Below are 17,251 nucleotides of genomic sequence, written 5' to 3'. Positions count from 1 at the left end.
CTGAGCAGAGTGCAGATGCAGGGCTCAATCCCAGGACCTGAGCCAAAGGCAGAGGCTTTAACCCACTGAGCCACCCAGGCGCCCCAGAGAATAATAAAAAGTTTTAAGGCTTTTGGTTCCCATTGTGAAACTGCCCTCCAGAGAACCTATATTAGTTTGTATTTCTAACTTTAGGCTTTGAGAGCATTCGGTACTTATTTATTTTACTTATTTTTAAAAGATTTTATTTATTTATTTCACAGAGAATTTTACAGAGAATTTATTTCACAGAGAAGCAGGGGGAACAAGAGGCAGAGGGAGAGGGAGAAGCAGGAGATCCCAGGACCCTGAGCTGAAGGCAGCCGCTCAACCAACTGAACCACCCAGGTGCCCCTCAGTAGAGTAATTTAAGTTATGAAAGTAATATCCTGAAAATTTAAACAAATGGATATGTGCTTCACTCTCACATATATGTATGCATTTCCACTTCCTAGAGATCTAAGCACTGTTTATAATCTGTATATATATTCTTCCAGTGCGTGAACACACTGGGAGGATCTCAACAGGCAAGATGGTGCATGTTCCTTTGCCCAGGCTGGTCCCCCTTTTCTTTTTGCCTAGGTAGAACTCCTTAATCTTTGATGCCTGATTCTTCCATCTTTTATTCTTTCAATTCTACTTTGACAACTTAGAGTAAAGAATTCTTGGATCAATAAAGGAATTGTTTCCTGGAGCATCCTCCCTCCCCTGTCAGGCTCCCTGAGGGCAGGGACTGATGAACACTAGACCACTTGTACTGGGCCTTGTAGTAAAGACAGCCTGAAATGGGACTACAAGGCCTGTGTCAGTTTTGACTCCGATGCTTCCTAGAGGTTCTCAAGTCTCCTTAGTTTTTGAATGTTTAGTTCAAGAAAAGGGGTAGTTAACTTCTCCAACTGTACCTGTAGGAGTTGGGGAGACTGTCCCAGAGTATAGAGGTAGGAACTGAGGTGCACAAATACAGCTTAAGGCTGACTGGCAGCTCTGAGTTAAAGAGGGTGGCCTCTGAAAGAAGGTGGGTTTGGGTTCCACTGTGGCATTGTTCACTAGCTGTGTGACCTTGAGCAGTTCCTGACCTGAACGGTTCCCCCTCTGAAGTTACAAGGATTAGCTAATGTGTAGAATGTCCAGAGTACCATCTCTTGTGCCTGGTAAGCACTCCATAAACATGAGCTGCTATCTTACTGATCTGAACTTCTCCAAATTAAGAAGGTGGATTGAAAAGTAGACTCCCTCCCACCATATTTATATGCCAAAGGCAGCCAGAACCCTCCCCACCCCCATCAGCATGGATCCAGCTGCTTTTAGCACAGACCTGCACTCCAACAATCAGCATGTTTAATGGGGTTCCCCTGTGGCACTGTCCCCTGCCCCCTCTGAAGTTCGCATGCCATGGGCCCGGACCCGATACAAGCATGTGAAACGGGGATGGCCCCAGTTGCTTAGAATCTGGATCTTCACCTTGGGAAAGGCAGCTGGGGGGTCATTCTGGGGAGACAAATGGTTCATGCCAAAGCCTGCTGTCCCAAGGGCTGCCTTCCTCCCCAGTCTTCCTTTGCTGTCCCGTTCCTTCAGCACCCTCACCCCCAGAGACACACCTGTAGGTGGAAAGTCTGAATCTCTGATTTCTCCACATCGAAGGTGAATTTCCCCAAGAAAACTTCAGTCTCATCATCAACCTGGAGGCCCTGGTGGGTGAAGAGTGAGTAGAAGAACAGTGAAGCACAGGTGGAAGAGGGAGAAAGTAACTTTATTGAGGACCTACTATGGCATAGTTGTATGCACGCTCTCATTTTTTGGTGTTAGGATAGTATAGTGTGGGACGTGGACTCTAAGAAGTTCACAATTTAGTTTGGCCAATTGTTAGCTGTGTGACCTTGGCAAATAACATCCTCTTTCTGAGCATTACTTTCCTCATCAGTGAGGGGGGAGATGAAAATACTTCCTAGGTTGTTGACTGGATGCAAGGAGATGATCCATTTAAAGTGCTTAGCACAGAATAAGAGCTCAATAAAGCCATACCTAATGTTTGGATATGGTTGTAATTATAACCTGTAGGCCTGAGAGATGAGTGGTAATATCTCCATTTTATAGATGAGCAGGCAAAGACTCAGTGACATCAATTTTCATAACTGGTACTTTCTAGGCAAAATCCCCCACCTCCTTAGCCTTAGCCCCACTCACATAGACTGCGAAGTCTCGGGGGGCGCTGTTGGCTCCCCCATTGTGTGCCACACTGGGTGGTGGATGCTGCAGGGTGACGTCACTCAGTTGCACACGACCCGGTAGCCGGATCACCACCTGGCCCTGGTCGCCCTCAAAAGCCCAGCAATTCCCAGGGAACACATCTGGCTGCAGGCGAGCAGGAAGACCTTCAGAACCCACCAACAGCAACTACGGCCCTTCCCCAGCCTGGGCATTGGTTCAGGTAGGGCCTACCCTTAGCCCAACCTCTTCATTGGCCCCACCCAGCCCTCCACCTGGAGCCTGGGTGTTTGTGCTGCCAGATCCTGTTCAGTGCCACAGTCCCTAGGACCACTAGACCCAGCCTCCAACCAGGCAATCCTCTGCCAGGCAGGACCCCACCTAGCACCATGACCTCAGTTCCACTGGATCCCACCAATAGGGAGCTGTTGGGTCCTTTCCCCAGCATCCCGCCCATGGTCTGGTTCTGGGATCCAGGTTCCAGGCCCACCTCCAGGATAACTGTCGGCGGCCGCGCGTAATTCCAGAAGCTGAAGCGATTCCAGAAGTAGGCAGTGTTTGCGTCTTCATAGTCATGTGACGTCTTCTCTAGGTCAATGGAGGCCCCTGGAGCAGGAAGAAGCAATCATTCATACAGGCTCCCAGGCCTGACTGACAGCTGGGGCAGGGTCTCTGAGGTCCGTCTTTTTGGTCGGGTCATATGTGTAGGTGTCTTTTCCTGTGTCTTTTCCGAGTCTCAGTCTTGCAGTGTCTCTGGGTCTTACCCACAGAGCTGAGCGCATAGTCAGGTTTGCTCACAAAGTCTTCATTCAGCCTCTGGAATACAATCTTGGCCACTCTCTGAAAAGAGGGAGGGCAGGTCCTGGAGGGATGGAGCTTGCAGGTGGATTTACAGGGAGGTAGAGTTCTGGGACTAGGTTCTCTGGATTGGATTTTATGGACCCCGAGAGAGAAATCCCAAGTTGGGGCTCTGGGGCGGGGTTTACTGCTCGACTCAAGGAACGGGCTCCATAAGGGGCTTCCAAGGTGGACCTTGGACTGAGCAGTGTGTGGAGACATGGGCAGCACTTTGGGCAGACAGGAGGCTGCAGGCCTCACCTCGCTGTTGGCTGCACGAACGCTGGACACCTCCTTGTGTAGTTTATCCAGCTCGGCCTGAAGCTGCTGCAGTTGCTGCCCCTGGGAGCGCACACGCTCATGGTACTCGCTGTAGGTGGGAGGTTGGCACAGCGAGGTTGGCTCCCTGTCCTGGGCACTTCTCCTAAGGTCCTGCACAGAAGTGCCTTTGAGCCCCCTGATTCCCCACCCCAGGTGCCCTTTCACCTTAGAGTCAGCATCTCCTTAGGTTCCTATTGGAGAGAGGGAGGGACAAAATACAATGCTGCTCAGTTCCCACCCACTCTCTTCTCCCACTTCAGCCTGGGAGCAGCCTGACTCAAAGGGCCTACTTTTTGAGGACTGCCTCCCCTTCCCTGACCTGCCAGGACCTCTCAGAGACCCCCAACGGCCTCTGGGCACAATCCTTCAGAGAGATCTGTTTATCTCCCTTTGTTAGGATTGGAGCCTCCAGCACTGTCCCCTCCCACCAGCTGAGGGGACTCCACAATTTCCAGGTTCATACCCTGCCACCCACCCACCCTGGGATACAGATGCCCTGACTCACATTCTCCAAAGGAGGAACCAGGTACAGCAGCCCCCACCAGAGTGCTGGAGAAAGAAGCGTGGTCTCAGGGCAAGCCAAAGGAGAGGGTTTCCTTGGCATAAAGGGGTGGTGAAGAGAGAAAAGGCTTGAGGGGTGCTGCTGGATCTAAGGGGGGCTAGTGGGCTCTGAAAGGGACTGTGAACAGCTGAAGGCCTTGAGTGGGCTGAGGGATACAGGAGAAAATGTGCCGGCTTTGGCTGCAAAGCATCCAGGGCTGGGGCCCCAGGGGATTCGCCATCCCCTTACCTGCCAGAAAGAGGCTCAGCAGTGACACAGCTGTGAGCAGGAACCGGATGGAACAGACCTCCCTGAAGAACCGGAGGGAGACTGAGGCCCAGACCCTAATGTGCCCGCAGCCCCACGCCAGGTCCTAAACCCAGCTTCTGCTGACAGGACCCAACCAGGTCTGATTGAGACAGGCTCAAGCCTCCGCGGGTCCGGCCCTGCTCCCTGCCCCATTCCCTCCCTCTGACCTGTATACAATGACCAGCGCGTCTCCTACCAGGGACAGCAACACGCTCAGCACCTGCAACAGCAGGCCTGGAAAGAAGAGTTGGGGCAGAGATGAAGAAGGGCTCAGACAGGTTCAGGAGGGTCTTGGGAAGAGAAGGGTGGGCTAGGAGAATTAGATGGGGGCAAGGAGAATGAGTTCAGGCTCAGAGAAGGTGGCTCGGACTCAGGGAAGGGGCTGGAGCCTGACATGGGCGCGGGGCTCAAGGAGCAGGTCTCTCAAAGGAGAACTGGAGTTCGGAGAGGGGAGCCAGAGGGTCAAAGGGGCTCCGGACTGGCGTGGCCCATACTCAAGAAGTTCTTGGACACGCGCGGTGGAGGCATCTCCTGTCTCAGATCCAGGGACGAGAGAAGGTTGAGCTGCTCCTCAGAGGCTACGGGAGATCCAGCCGGTTCTGCGGGAGCCCAGGGGCGCCATTGAAGCCTTGCGCAAGGCAGGTCCATTCTTTCCCCGGGACCGGGCCGCAGATTTCCCAGCCCAGAAGCGGGGCAGCCTCCACGGGCACTGGTTCCACCGCATCCCCACCCTAGGTCTCTTTGCACTCGCCCCTCAAGGATGCTCGGTCAAGACGTTGCTACCCGCGTCGAACAGAGGCCCCGCCCCCAGGAGAGTCTTGGTGCCGCCTTATTTATAGGTAGCTACTTATGCGAACACCGAGACCGAGCCTCCTCAGTGGTGTCAAATTACGGGATATCCCCGCCCCTTCCCAGGACCGTCAATCACACAAGGTCCCGCCCCCTAGGGTATCGTATTTGACACCTCCCTCTTCGCCCTACAGGCCCCGCCCCTTAGGAGGTAGCCCCCTAGATTTTATCCCGATTCCGTGCAAGCCCCGCCCACTGGGCCCCGCCCCCTCCCTCAGCTCTCCCGGGTTCGACCCCGCCCGCACCCGAGGCCCCGCCCCTCACGGTTGCCGCGCCACAGGCGGTCTGCCCGTTGTGGCTCCGAGGCGCAGGCTTCTGCCGAGAGCTTCCAGCCCATGTGGTTCCTCCGGGCACTCCTGCGCTCAAGGCGGGCTCACCGCAGCTCGAGCCCCGGGCTCTTCTGCCCTCAGGCTCCCCGGGGCCCGGCCCAGCTGACCGTTGCCCGCTGCTGTCCCCCGAGGTGACGCTCACTGAGCTGTTGCTGTTGTCGCTGTAGAAGTTGGACGTGTGCTTGTGAGGGGACTTGGCCGAGCCCGGGCGGGGGCTCCGCCGCATCCTGACCCCGAGGCGCCCTCTCACGGACGCCAAAGTTGCCGCCGCAGCCGCCAAGGCCCTCGGCTCTCCCTCAACCGATGTGCGCCGCCAGGACCCCACAGACCCTGTGTGCGGCCGACGGGCCCCCCAGCCAGATTCAACCCCTCCCTCGTAGCTGAGCCCGGCTGCTGACGTCACAAAGGAGCCTATGGTCTCTACGGAACTCCCTGAGGGTGCGTCACAGAACTAGTCGTGACAGCCTGGAGACAGAGCAGTCTCTTATTCTTTCCCATGTTAAAGCAAACGATGACATCACATCACTTCCCAGAACGCCCTGTCTTATGCACTTGTCTTAAAAGATTATCTAGCCCGCTTCCTGCTTAGTTTTTCTCCTCAGCTCATATCACCTATATGCTGTATATTTTACTTACATATGTCTTCATTGCCTGTCACACCCACTAGAACGTAAACTTTATGAAGGCAGGGATTTTTGTCCTGTTCACTAGTGTATCCTTCAAGACCTAGATAGGTCTAATGAATGAATATTAAGAAGGGGTAGAGTGGGGAGGCACCTGGGTGGCTCAGTCGGTTAGGCTTTTGCCTTCCCCACAGGTCATGATTCTGGGGTTCTGGGATGGAGCCTAGCATCCGGCTTCTTGCTCAGCAGGGAGCATCCTTCTCTCTCTGCCTCCCTCTGCTGCTCCCCCTGCTTGTGCCCTCCTTCTCTCTCTCTCTGTCTCTCTGTCAAATGAATAAATAAAATCTTGAAGAAGAAGAAGAAGAAGAAGAAGAAGAAGAAGAAGAAGAAGAAGAAGAAGAAGAAGAAGAAGAAGGGGAGGAGGAGGAAGAGGAGGAGGAAGGGAGTCACCCAGAGCAGTTCTAAATAGTTTCTTTTGATCAGCAAACCCTTCAGACCCCTCCTCTCTTCCTAGTCCTCAGGCCAGAGACCTCTGACCTTGGGATCTGTGCTTCCCTCTCCCAGACCCATGTACACCAGGAGTCCATGGGGTGAGAATTCAGCACCATCATACCCACACTCCGACCATCTTGCGATACCAAAAATGGAATGAGAATCGCAGATGGTCACAGCCAAGAGACCAGAGGTTCCCAGACTCCTGCTGTGCACTAGAATAGAAATTCAGGTTCCCAGGTACATAGTGAGATTCTACTTGAGCATTTCTTGAGTGGGTGCAGGAATGTGCATTTTTAACAACCATATGTGTGATCCTGATTAAGTACCACACTTTGAAAAGCAATGCAGCGCATTCTATGCACATTACACAGCTAGGCAAATAGGTCCAGAAAGGGGAAAGGAGTTTCTAGAGTCCACACATTTTATGATAGAGATTAGATTTCCAAAATCCTGCCCTGGAGTCCAGTACTTTCTGCCACATCCCATTTTCTTTGGAATGTTAGGAAGAGAAAGTTCTTAGAGGGGATGAGGGGGAGTGAAAACTTGCCAGGCTGTGTTCCTGCCCAGAAGGGGATGTGCCTGGGATGCCTGGGTGGCTCATTTCGTTGAGCACATCCACCTTTGGCTCTGGTGGCAATCCCAGTGTCCTGGAATTGAGCCCCGAATGGGGCTCCCTGCTCAGCCAAGAGTCTCCTTCCTCCTCCCCCTGCTCTTGTGGTCTTGCTTGCTCTCTCTCTCTCTCCCCCTATCAAATAAATAAAACTAAAAGAAGAAGAAGGAAGAGGAGAAGGAGGAGGAGGAGGAGAAGAGGGAAGAGGAGGAGGAAGGGGGAGGGAAGGAGGAGGGGGACAAGGAGGAGGGGGGAAGGGGGAGGAAAGGAAATGCCCACATTAGTTTCCAGAAGGGTGGCATGAATACCCTGTTTGATTAAATGCCACAGAGATCAGGGGTGAAGGGAGGGAAAGGTCAAGGCACTGCGAGCTAAGAATTCCGGTCCCCTCTCTGACTTCCTTTGGATCCCACTGCCCCTGTCAACTGGGGAGGTGAAGCCTTCCCCCAGTAACTGGGGCCTTAAGGTCTAACCTGGACCTTACTTGAAAACGGGACAACCCATGCCTGATTGTCTTGTGTTCTGTAGACCTCAAAGCTTGTTTGGGCAGGTAACACCTGGGAAACAGATCAGGGCTTTCTAACCCCTCTATTAAGTTGGAGGAGCTGGGGACGCCTAGGTGGCTCAGTTGGTTAAGCAGCTGCCTTCGGCTCAGGTCATGATCCCAGCGTTCTGGGATCGAGTCCCACATCGGGCTCCTTGCTCTGCAGGGAGCCTGCTTCTCCCTCTGCCTCTGCCTGCCACTCTGTCTGCTTGTGCTTGCGCTCACTCTGCCTCTCTCTCTGACAAATAAATAAAAAAAAATAAAATCTTAAAAAAAAAAAAAAAAAGTTGGAGGAGCTGAAGCACAAGGAGGGACTGACTATGTCTAGCTCAAGGCCACACAGCAAGACCCAGCTCCTCTGAAGGTCTAATCTTATCTCTGCTGCTGCCTGATACATTCCTTGGACAGAAGCCAAAATGACAAATCGCAAATCGCCAGTTCCAGAACCCACCCAGCATTCCTTTCCACTGCCTGGATGTCTTTCTCCGCTCAAACCCTGTCCTGGAAGCCCATTTTATTTTACTTATTTATTTTTTTAAGTAGGCTCCATGCCCAATGTAGGCCTTAAACTCATGACCTTGAGGTCAAGAATCACATGCTCTACGGACTGAGGCAGGCAGGTGCCCCCTCTAAAGGCCATCTTAAACACTGTCTTCTCAGGGTGAGCGCCTCTGGCCACCTTTCTCTTGAGTTCCTCAGTCCTGACCCTTTCCTGCTCTGATAGGCAATGCAGTTACTTTGTTTGGTGTTGGAATCTGTGATGCTACTAAGCTACTAGAAGACAGAGAATGTGTCTGGGTCCCCTCTGTGGCTATACCCTTCCCCAACGTGGCTGCATAGCACAAGTCTTGCCTATAGCAGGTGTCTTTAAACAGAATGGTAAAATGCATAGCCAGAATAGGCACTCCACACCCAGGTACATTCACACCTGGGTGCAGGCTACCACATACTTTAATTCCTTCATTCAGTAAAAGTACTGCACATCTGTTTAACGGTTACTAACCTAAGTGAGGAGCTCTATGTCCAGAAAATGCACAATTGTTCAATATTTTATAGACAATTTCAAGAACTTTCAGATCCCCTGGAGCTTCTCTATGGTCCCATTAGTAAGACCCGAAGTCCCCAAGTTAAAGATCTCTGGCTCCTGGGTAAGAAGTGTTCTGAACACTTGCTACACATAAGCTAGGGACATACCTTCAACCACTCATTAATTCCAATGTGTTGAGCAGCCACAGAACTAATGGTGGAGGCTAGGGGGTTCATTTATTAATCCATCCATTTATTTAGTCAGTTTTTTGAGGGTCTGCCATGTACTAGACCCTCAGTGGGGCACTGAAGACAGAGAGATAAATAAGGAGCATCATGAGACCTGTGCCCTGAGGCCTCATTGGCTAGTGGGGACAGAGTAGGGTCCTGTCTCTCCCCTTGACTCCATCTCCACCTTATCCCAGCTCCCACTTCCCAAGAATGCATGCAGGATGGAGGTAAAGCTGGTGCAGTCAGGGAGGCCTGAGCTGACCACAGGGACCTTACCCCCTATTCTCAGTCCTTCGGCTCCGTCTCCACCCATGACCCCCAGGCCTGCCTGTGTGTTTGACTAAAGGGTAGGGATTGCTGAACCTGCTGGGTGAGTCCAGTTGAGTCAGAGGCAAATGGGGTGAGCGGGCAGGAGGGCAGGCGGGCAGAGGGAGAGCCAGTCGCCCTTAGGACAATGGCTCTGACCGTGTGTGTGCGGCGACTGACAGGGCTGCCGGGCACCCATGACCGACAAGTGAGGCTCAGCTTTCGGGGTGAGGCTTTTGTAGGGGTGTTCTAAGGATTTTGTTACTGGGGGGCTCCCATTTCTCCATTCCCTAGGCCCCCAATCCAGTGCCTAGGCATCTCTCCAGGCTGTCTCCTTCCTCCCCAAGCTCAGTTCTCTGCCTCTTTCCCTGTCCATCTTCTACCTTTCTTTAAGGGTGAACCCAGGGGGACTGGATCCTGGTCTGGGCGTGTGTGTGTGTGTGTGTGTGTGTGTGTGTGTGTGTGTGTGATTTCTTTGTGGGGAAGGGCTGATAAATGACTATTTCAATTCTGAGCAGGCTTCACCCAAAAAACAAGGAGAATTCGCTGTGGTCAAGAAGCAGATATCAGTGAGGTGAGTGGGATTGGGTCCTGGAGGGGGAGAAGCTGATCTGTGTGCCATCTAAGTCCCTCTTTAGATGAGCTGGGGAGCACATTCCTGGGTTTTGGGAGCTGTATTCTCAGGAAGTGGAATCAGTCTCAGACTTGAGAAGCCACACCCAGTCAGAATCAAGATTGGGGGGATTAGTTCTTGACTGCTAGTTACCCTCCGATCAGCCCTAGTTTAGAGTCAACCCTGTGTTGGGGGAGGAGGGTTGGGTTCCAGGTTTAGGATAAATTAGAGAGCTAGCTCCAAGTTTGGAGATTTGGATCCTGTTTTAGGGTTAGGATAGGTTCTGGACTGGTAGTCAAGGTCAGCCCAGCCTCATGTATCACAAGATTCCTCCTATCCTCAGCTGTTCCGTTGGCCACACTATGGGGCTCCGCTGGTTGAGGAGTGCCTGTCTGTGCAGGTGGTTAACTGCAGCCGTGTGTTCAGCCCCAGGTGAGTAGGCCTGGGGGAGCCAAGGATGCAGGTGGGGCTGTATGTGGTGTGGGGCTGGACGTGGTGTGGGGCTATCCCTGTGGGTCATTATTCTGCTCCCTGCCATTACCCACAGGTCTCTCGGGACCCTGGTGATCTCCCTGCAGCAGCTACAGAGTACTGGGCATTTGGTGCTACGGGAGGCCCTAGTCGATGAGAATCTGCGAGTGACCCCCGTGAGTCTGACCAGTCCTCAGCCTGCTATCCCCAAACCTGACAGTCCCTCTAGATAGAGTTCCATTTTTCTTATTTATTTATTTATTTATTTATTTATTTGACAGACAGAGATCACAAGTAGGCAGAGAGGCAGGCAGGCAGAGAGGGAGTGGGGAAGCAGGAAGCTCCTTGCTGAGCAGAGAGCCCGAGGCGGGGCTTGATCCCAGGTCCCTGAGATCATGACCTGAGCCAAAGGCAGAGGCTTACCTACACTGAGCACCCAGGCACCCCAGAAAGTTCCATTTTTCAGAGGGGAAAACCCAGATCCAGACCCCCCAGCCACTGCTCCTTTCACTGTGGCCCCTAAATGGGTTAGCCCCTACATGGGCTAAGAGCCATGCTCAGCGCTGAGGACCAGGAGTGTGGCAATGGGGGAAGAAAAGGGGCTCTGTTCTGCTCCCTGACCCAGAACCAGATCAGTTCTTCTGGGAGGCAAAGATGAACCTGGCTGGGTTTTCCTGGTGTTTCATGGAGGGTCATATAACCTGGGAGGCATGGACCTGGGTTCAAATCTCAGATCCACCATTTCCTAGCTGAGAACTTGGATAAGTTATTTAGCTTTACTAAGCTGTTTCCTCATTTACATTATGTGGAGTCATAGGAAATGTTGAACTTCTCAGTCAGTCTGTTGTTTGTTGCTCTGATTATAAGCTGTGCCAGGCAATGAGGATTGAGTGGTGAGCACAGCCAGATAAGGATTTGCCCTCTTAGAGTTCCATATCTAAAGAGAGAGGCAAACATTAAACAGATATTCACACGAATAAATGCAAAATTGTCCCTGATGGTTGTTATAAAAGAGCTAGGATAGTGTGTAATTTGGGGGTATAGTGTATTTGGGGGTCAGCTAAGGTTCCCGAGGAAGTAGTGCTTGAACTTGGAATGGAAGGATGATAGGAGTTAACTAAGTGGGAAGGAAGAATGCTCCAGGCAGAAGAAGGGCAGATGCAAAATCCCAGTGCAGGAGCAGACCTCCTATGGAACAGGTCTGGAAAGGCTGTCAGGGGCCAGACCGTGCAGAGCTGGGAAGGCCACAGTCATGAATTTCCAAGAACAAAGAGAGAATTCTGGAGTCGTGTTTGGCCTCTTCAAGAAAGAGGTAACTTGCACATGCTAAGTTCTTAATAAGTTGTCAATATTATTAATGATCAGAGAGAAACTACAAAGTCATCACAGAAGCAGGCCAGGAGGGTCTCTGGGTACAGGTGGAAAAAAAAAAAAAAAAAAAAAAGGCATTGTCTTTGGACTTCTCTTAGCCCCAGGCAATTTGAGGGGCACTGGGACATACTGTGTGTCTGGTTTCAGATCCAGGTGGAGCTTGACCTGAAATATCGGCCCCCAGAGGGGGCAACTGGAGCCTGGGCAGAGGAAGATTTTGGGGCATCCATCCAGGACAGGTACCCCTGCCCCTCATCTCCCGCCATCTAAGCAAGACCAGATTGTTCCAGTCCAGCCAGGTCTTGGAAGGGAGCAGTGGGACCTAACTGTTCTCTGGATCTGCTGGACGTGGTGCCCCTTAGACCCGTGCTGCCCAGCCTGTTGCTCTGTAGTCCCTCACTGTCCCTCACTCCTCTCACTTATCCTCCTTCCAGCTCAGAACTGATCATCCCCAATGTGGGCTTCCAGGAGCTGGAGTAAGTATATGGAGCTGATCTGGGATCACCACGTCAGTTTTGGGACTAGGAGTCAGCGACCCAGGGTCAGTCCCAGGGTCTTGGCGGGGTGGGTGTCAGTATTTAATTAATTCTAGAGTGAGAAGTCAGTCCTAAAATCAGGAGTCAATTCTGGAATTAGGGGTCCATGGTTAGGGGTCAGTTCTGGAAATAGTGGGGTCAGTGTCGTGGTTAGAGGTCAGTCCTAGGGTCAGGGAAGTCAAGGGGTGCTCAGAGATGGGTGACAGGTCCAGACACGTTCCTTGAAGGCCTTTCTTATCAGACCCCGGGAGGCGCAGCTGGAGCGGCGGGCCGTGGCATTGGGCCACAGGCTAGCTCGAGGCCTAGGTCAGCAGGATGATGAAGACGAGCTGGAGCTGGAGCTGGAGGATGACCCTGATGTGGAGCTTTCAGGGGTCGTGTTCAGCCACCTCAAGAGGTAACTTGTACCCACTGCACACCTGCTCCCAATCTACCAGCGTATCAGCCTCACATGCTTACACATGTAGGCCCATGCTCCTCCATGCTCACAATCACACAATCCCAAGGTATGGGTGAGGAGTGGATATCCTGGGATCAAGCGTCGCCTGCTCCTAAACATACACCCTGCCCCACTCACGCACACGGTTACATTGGCACACGTGGAGCCCACTTAGGGGATGAAACTTGATGAGGGTAAGGAGTTTTGTCTCTTTTGTTCACTGCAGGGTCCCAGGGCCTAGAATAGGGCTGACACATAGTGGGTATTGAACAAATCTCTGTTGAATGAATGAATGAATGAATGAATGAATGAATGAATGGTTTCAGGGCTCCAGGAATGAGTCAAATTCAGGGTATATGGTTGAGATGGATGCCAGACAGACTGGAAGCGCTCAGAATCCAGAAGTTCAGAGGGAGAGGAGGTCTTACCCCTAGCACTGAGCAAAAGTGTAGGTGGTCCAGGAGAGGAAGTGCAGTGAGAGCTGACCCTGCCTTTCCCGCAGCCGCACTCGGGGCCTGGCTCCAGGGGATCCCTTCCAGGCATGTGGAGCTCGGGACTTCCAGGTACCGCTCTCCCTCTAGGCCCCAACCCTTGGTGAATACCACCCACTCTGCACACTGGAGGTTTTCCCCCTCCTTTGGCAGGGATGGCTTCCTTTTCTCTTGCTTCTGCCCCCTTCAGGTGGGGGTCACAGTGCTCGAGGCCCAGAAGCTGGTAGGAGTCAACATTAACCCCTATGTGGCCGTGCGTGTTGGGGAGCAGCGCCGAGTGACCGCCACCCAACGTGGGACTAATTGCCCCTTCTACAACGAGGTGCGCGCAACGAAGGAAGAGTGGGGCCTGAGAGGGACCCAGGATTTACCCGGTCAGCGGAGGGGGCGTGGGCTAGGTGGAATCCAACCAGTGCCTTTGGTGAAGAGGGGCTCCGTGAGGGAGGGGGTGCCAAGAGGCGCCAGGACAGGGGGTAGGGCGTTCTCTTTGCAAGAGGCAGGGGCCAGGGGGCATGAGCCCTTCACATATACTTTCTCTCACCTCTCTTGCTACCCCACTTCAACCTAGTACTTCTTGTTCGAATTTCATGAGACCCGGCTTTACCTCCAAGACTTGCTGCTGGAGATCACGGTGAGGCGGCTAGGGATGAGAGGTATCCTCCAGAGAAAGGGGGATGCTGAAGTTCCAGAACTAACCCCAACTTCCCCCAGGCTTTCCATTCGCAGACCCTCCCCTTTATGGCCTCCCGGATAGGCACCTTCAGGATGGATTTGGGCATTATCTTCGACCAGCCAGGTACTGAACCCTCCCCTCCTTTAGACTCATCTGCACCGACAGGGGAAATTGACCCTTTGGGCACTGATCCCTAGGTACTAACTTCGGAGACAGAAGCCTTTTCAGAAGGCTGACCTCCAGGCACTCCCGCTCCTCCTCCCTACCGAGTCGGACACGAACCCCGATCAGCGCAGCCCCACGACCGCCCGGTGCAGCCTGCGAGTGGCCCCTGAACTGTGGCTCTCCCCTCTGCCCCCAGATGCCCACTTTTACCAGAAATGGGCTCCGCTGCACGATCCCCGCGACACCCGCGCCGGGACCAAAGGCTTCGTCAAGGTCACTTTGTCCGTGCGGGCGCGCGGGGACCTGCCTCCTCCGCTGCCTGCCCCGGGCCCAGGGCACAGTTCGGACATCGAGAAGTAAGCCGGGGTGAGGGCGGGTGGGGTGGCGAGGTGGAGAGTAGGACGGGGCGTGGATTCCAGGAGGCGGAGAAGGGGAGGGGCCGAGACGGAGGCATCCTCCGGCCTCAGCGCGTGCCTACCTTAGGAACCTGCTCCTACCGCGCCGGGTGCCGGCCCAGAGGCCGTGGGCACGGCTGCGCGTGCGCGTGTACCGCGCGGAGGGGCTGCCGGCGCTGCGCCCGGGGCTGCTGGGGAGTCTGGCCCGCGCCCTGCAGGAGCAGCGCGTCTTCATGGACCCCTACGTGCGCGTGTCTTTCCTGGGGCAGCAGGTTAGTCCCTCCCGTCCCCACCCGGCCGAGGCTCAGGTCCCGGTCCCGCGCTGACCCCTGTCCGCCGGCCTTCGCCGGGGCCCTTAGGGCGAGACGTCCGTGCGCGGCGAGACGGCGGCGCCCGAGTGGAACGAGCAGCTGAGCTTCGTGGAGCTCTTCCCGCCGCTGACGCGCGGCCTCCGTCTGCAGCTGAGGGACGACGCACCCCTGGTCGATGTGGCTGTTGCCACGCACGTGCTGGACCTGAGGCAGATCTCACACCCCGGCCGCGCGGGTGAGCGCATTGGGCCAGCGCCTGCTGCCTACGCCCTACCGGCTCTGGGTCTCGCCCCGACGCCAAACGGCATCTCCGAGACCCCGCTCCGCTTAGAGTTTGACCACTGGGTAACCCGCGCTCCAAGCCGGCCCCTCCCTTCGGAGCCTCACCTGTTGCCCCCAGTCTACAAACTCCGCTTGTCGCTCTCGGGTTGCCTCTGGTGACGAAATCCTAAGTACAGATGCTTTTGCCCGGTAAACCCGCCAACTGTGCTCTCCCTACAGCAACACACGTACAGAAATAAGCCCAGCAACGTACATTGTCGGTTTACCCCGACCCTCACCGGATCACCCGTGGCTCTTACCCAGCCGTGACTCCAGCTCCACGGCTTTGGCTCCGGCCCCGGCGCCACAGCTCCATTTTCCCTAGCGCCTTTGGGAGCTGCACTGGTTTCGAAGTGGCTCTCGGGTCTTGATCCGTGGCTGTCGGTCCGCAGCTGTTCTCAGACTTCCCTCTGCGAGCTGCCAATGCCCAATCTGACTCCCCGCCCCAGGAGAGAAGGGTGTGCTGCATAGACTGACCTGGTACCCATGGACCCATGCTCCCCTCCAAAACGCTGTTTTTGTCCCCCACAGCGGGGTTTAACCCCACCTTCGGCCCGGCATGGGTTCCTCTCTATGGATCTCCCCCCAGCGCGGGGCTCCGGGATGGTCTTCAAAGTCTCAATGAAGGCCTTGGCCAAGGCATTTGGTTCCGTGGTCGCCTGCTGTTGGCTGTGTCCATGGAAGTGTCCGAAGGAAGAGCTGAACCTGAGCCTCCCCAGGCCCCACAGCGACCCAGATTGTCCCGGCTCATGAGAAAGAAGAAGAAAGCCAGGCGGGGTCAGACCCCAACAGGGATCCCACAGCCCCTGGATGCCAGCTCCAGTGGTGATGGTCCTGAGATTCCCAGTGCCATGGAGGTGGAGGTGGAGGAGTTGCTGCCTCTGCCAGAGGTGGGGCCTGGGGTTTAGCAAAGCGACAGGGTCACTCTCAGCTAGGGGGTGTGTAACTGGCTCCCAGGCATTTAACCCAGGGGGTGGAGTCTGAATGTTGGGGTCTGGATAAAGAATGCAGTGTGTGTATACACGTGCTTGCTCTTAAGAATATAGGGCAGGGGGTGACCAGAGTTAGGATGCTTGTAGTGACCTATATAGGCCTCGGTTGCAATATTTTTCAGTAGGCATTGTGGCCAAGCAGTTCCTGTTGCAGCCTGGGTAGGTGGGGACTGACTGCAGCCTGACCCTCCTTCCTCAGAATGCCCTGGCGCCCTTGCAAGATTTCCTGCTCTTTGGTGTGCTTTTCGAGGCCACCATGATTGACCCTGCCTTGGCCTCCCAGCCCATCAGCTTTGAGATCTCCATTGGTGTGTAGCCTAGCTGGACCCCTGAGGGTCATGGGTTGGAGGGTGGTGACTCTTGTTCCAGACTTGGGCCCCTGGAAGGGACAGTTGAGTCTCAGTAAGGGATGGGCTTTGAATATTATTGAGGCAGAGGAGGTCTGAAGGAGGGGTCAGCCCCTCAGCCTGGTGCCTCCTGACCCTTGCTGCTCTGGCAGGTGGCGCAGGCCGCAGGGAGGAGCAACCGGGCCGAGGTGCCAGGGCCGGGGAGGGAGCGGAGGGCGTGGCAGGGGAAGCAGAGCCTCTGCTGGAGTCCGAAGTGGGAGTCCGGCCAGTGGAGGAGGGGGAGGAGCTAGGGACCCCTGCCCAGCGACCTGAGCCCATGGATGGCAACGGGTGAGTGTACCTGATGGCTGGAAGGAGGGCGGTGGGGTCTCCAGCGGCCCAGGACTGCCCCTCGCAGCCTCCGTTCTTCCCTGGCCCGCACAGGCCCTATTTCTGCTTGCCCCTGCGTCACCGCAAGCCGTGCGTCCGCGTGTGGAGCCGCTGGGAGGATCACACGTGGCGCCTGCAGAGCACTAACTGCGTGCAGAAAGTGGCCGAGAGGCTGGTGAGAGCGAGGGGGGCGCCCGCAGGGAGAGGCCGCACGCAGCGGCGTCGGGAAGACTGCGGCCTTAGAAGGGGGCTCTGGGGCGAGGCTAATAGGTAGAGCACGGGGGAGCCAGCACCTTGAAACCGCAAGGCTGGAGAGCCAAAGAGCACAGCTCCGGGCGAACTGAGAAGACCAGAAATTGTGGGAAGACAGGGCTTCAGAATTGCTACACCCAGGAAAGGAGCCGGTCGTGAGTAGAACAATGGGGGGTGCAGCCCCACAGGTGTAGAGCCAGGAGAGAGAAGGAACCACGAGCTGGGTGGAGCTAAAGAAGCGCTGCGCCCAGAGGTGCGGCC

At 54.8% G+C, this 17,251-nt stretch overlaps 2 protein-coding genes across 12 annotated transcripts in view; one reads left to right on the top strand and one right to left on the bottom strand.

Annotated features, from left to right (window-relative positions):
• On the bottom strand, positions 1–5,794 carry SPAG4 (sperm associated antigen 4). 6 transcript variants are annotated; one of them, XM_082745639.1, is made up of 12 exons: positions 5,345–5,502; positions 4,726–4,830; positions 4,399–4,465; positions 4,172–4,233; positions 3,887–3,930; positions 3,547–3,572; positions 3,322–3,430; positions 2,988–3,063; positions 2,714–2,829; positions 2,203–2,370; positions 1,617–1,706; positions 3–1,506 (listed from the first exon to the last, which is right to left on the bottom strand). In XM_082745639.1, exons 1-12 carry the CDS (start codon positions 5,415–5,417, stop codon positions 1,357–1,359), a joined length of 1,086 nt encoding a protein of 361 aa, XP_082601765.1. In that variant the 5' UTR covers positions 5,418–5,502; the 3' UTR covers positions 3–1,356. The 6 variants fall into 6 exon arrangements, with proteins under 6 accessions (XP_082601763.1, XP_082601765.1, XP_082601766.1 ...); XM_082745635.1 differs by having other exon boundaries at positions 4–1,506; positions 5,326–5,730; XM_082745640.1 differs by lacking the exon at positions 3,547–3,572 and having other exon boundaries at positions 3,322–3,492; positions 5,326–5,794.
• Positions 5,795–9,372: 3,578 nt separating this feature from the next.
• LOC309871970 (fer-1-like protein 4) overlaps positions 9,373–17,251 on the top strand; it is a 34,804-nt gene continuing 26,925 nt past the window's right edge. For all 6 annotated transcript variants that reach the window (XM_082745459.1, XM_082745458.1, XM_082745460.1 and 3 more), the window contains exons 1-18: positions 9,373–9,471; positions 9,763–9,818; positions 10,201–10,289; positions 10,405–10,504; positions 11,847–11,938; positions 12,134–12,175; positions 12,477–12,632; positions 13,177–13,237; positions 13,356–13,487; positions 13,734–13,796; positions 13,877–13,961; positions 14,200–14,359; positions 14,487–14,670; positions 14,758–14,944; positions 15,562–15,920; positions 16,222–16,330; positions 16,522–16,699; positions 16,793–16,913. In XM_082745459.1, coding sequence (XP_082601585.1) covers positions 9,393–9,471; positions 9,763–9,818; positions 10,201–10,289; positions 10,405–10,504; positions 11,847–11,938; positions 12,134–12,175; positions 12,477–12,632; positions 13,177–13,237; positions 13,356–13,487; positions 13,734–13,796; positions 13,877–13,961; positions 14,200–14,359; positions 14,487–14,670; positions 14,758–14,944; positions 15,562–15,920; positions 16,222–16,330; positions 16,522–16,699; positions 16,793–16,913 — 2,253 coding nt within the window. In that variant the 5' untranslated portion in view covers positions 9,373–9,392. The remainder of the gene's footprint in view (positions 9,472–9,762; positions 9,819–10,200; positions 10,290–10,404; positions 10,505–11,846; positions 11,939–12,133; positions 12,176–12,476; positions 12,633–13,176; positions 13,238–13,355; positions 13,488–13,733; positions 13,797–13,876; positions 13,962–14,199; positions 14,360–14,486; positions 14,671–14,757; positions 14,945–15,561; positions 15,921–16,221; positions 16,331–16,521; positions 16,700–16,792; positions 16,914–17,251) is intronic.

This window comes from Mustela nivalis, assembly GCF_964662115.1.
Source record: "Mustela nivalis genome assembly, chromosome: 8".
Lineage (NCBI taxonomy): Eukaryota > Metazoa > Chordata > Mammalia > Carnivora > Mustelidae > Mustela > Mustela nivalis.
Note: the sequence above shows the minus strand (reverse complement) of the source record. Positions and strands in the feature narration are given on the sequence as shown.

Coding starts and splice junctions, on each gene's coding strand:
- SPAG4 (XM_082745640.1), bottom strand. CDS start 5,635: ATGCGGCGGAGCCCCCGCCCGGGCTCGGCCAAGTCCCCTCACAAGCAC. Junction 3,493..3,886: donor TGGTTCCTCCTTTGGAGAAT/GTGAGTCAGGGC, acceptor ACTTCTGTGCAG/GACCTTAGGAGAAGTGCCCA. Junction 1,707..2,202: donor CCCGAGACTTCGCAGTCTAT/GTGAGTGGGGCT, acceptor TTCACCCACCAG/GGCCTCCAGGTTGATGATGA.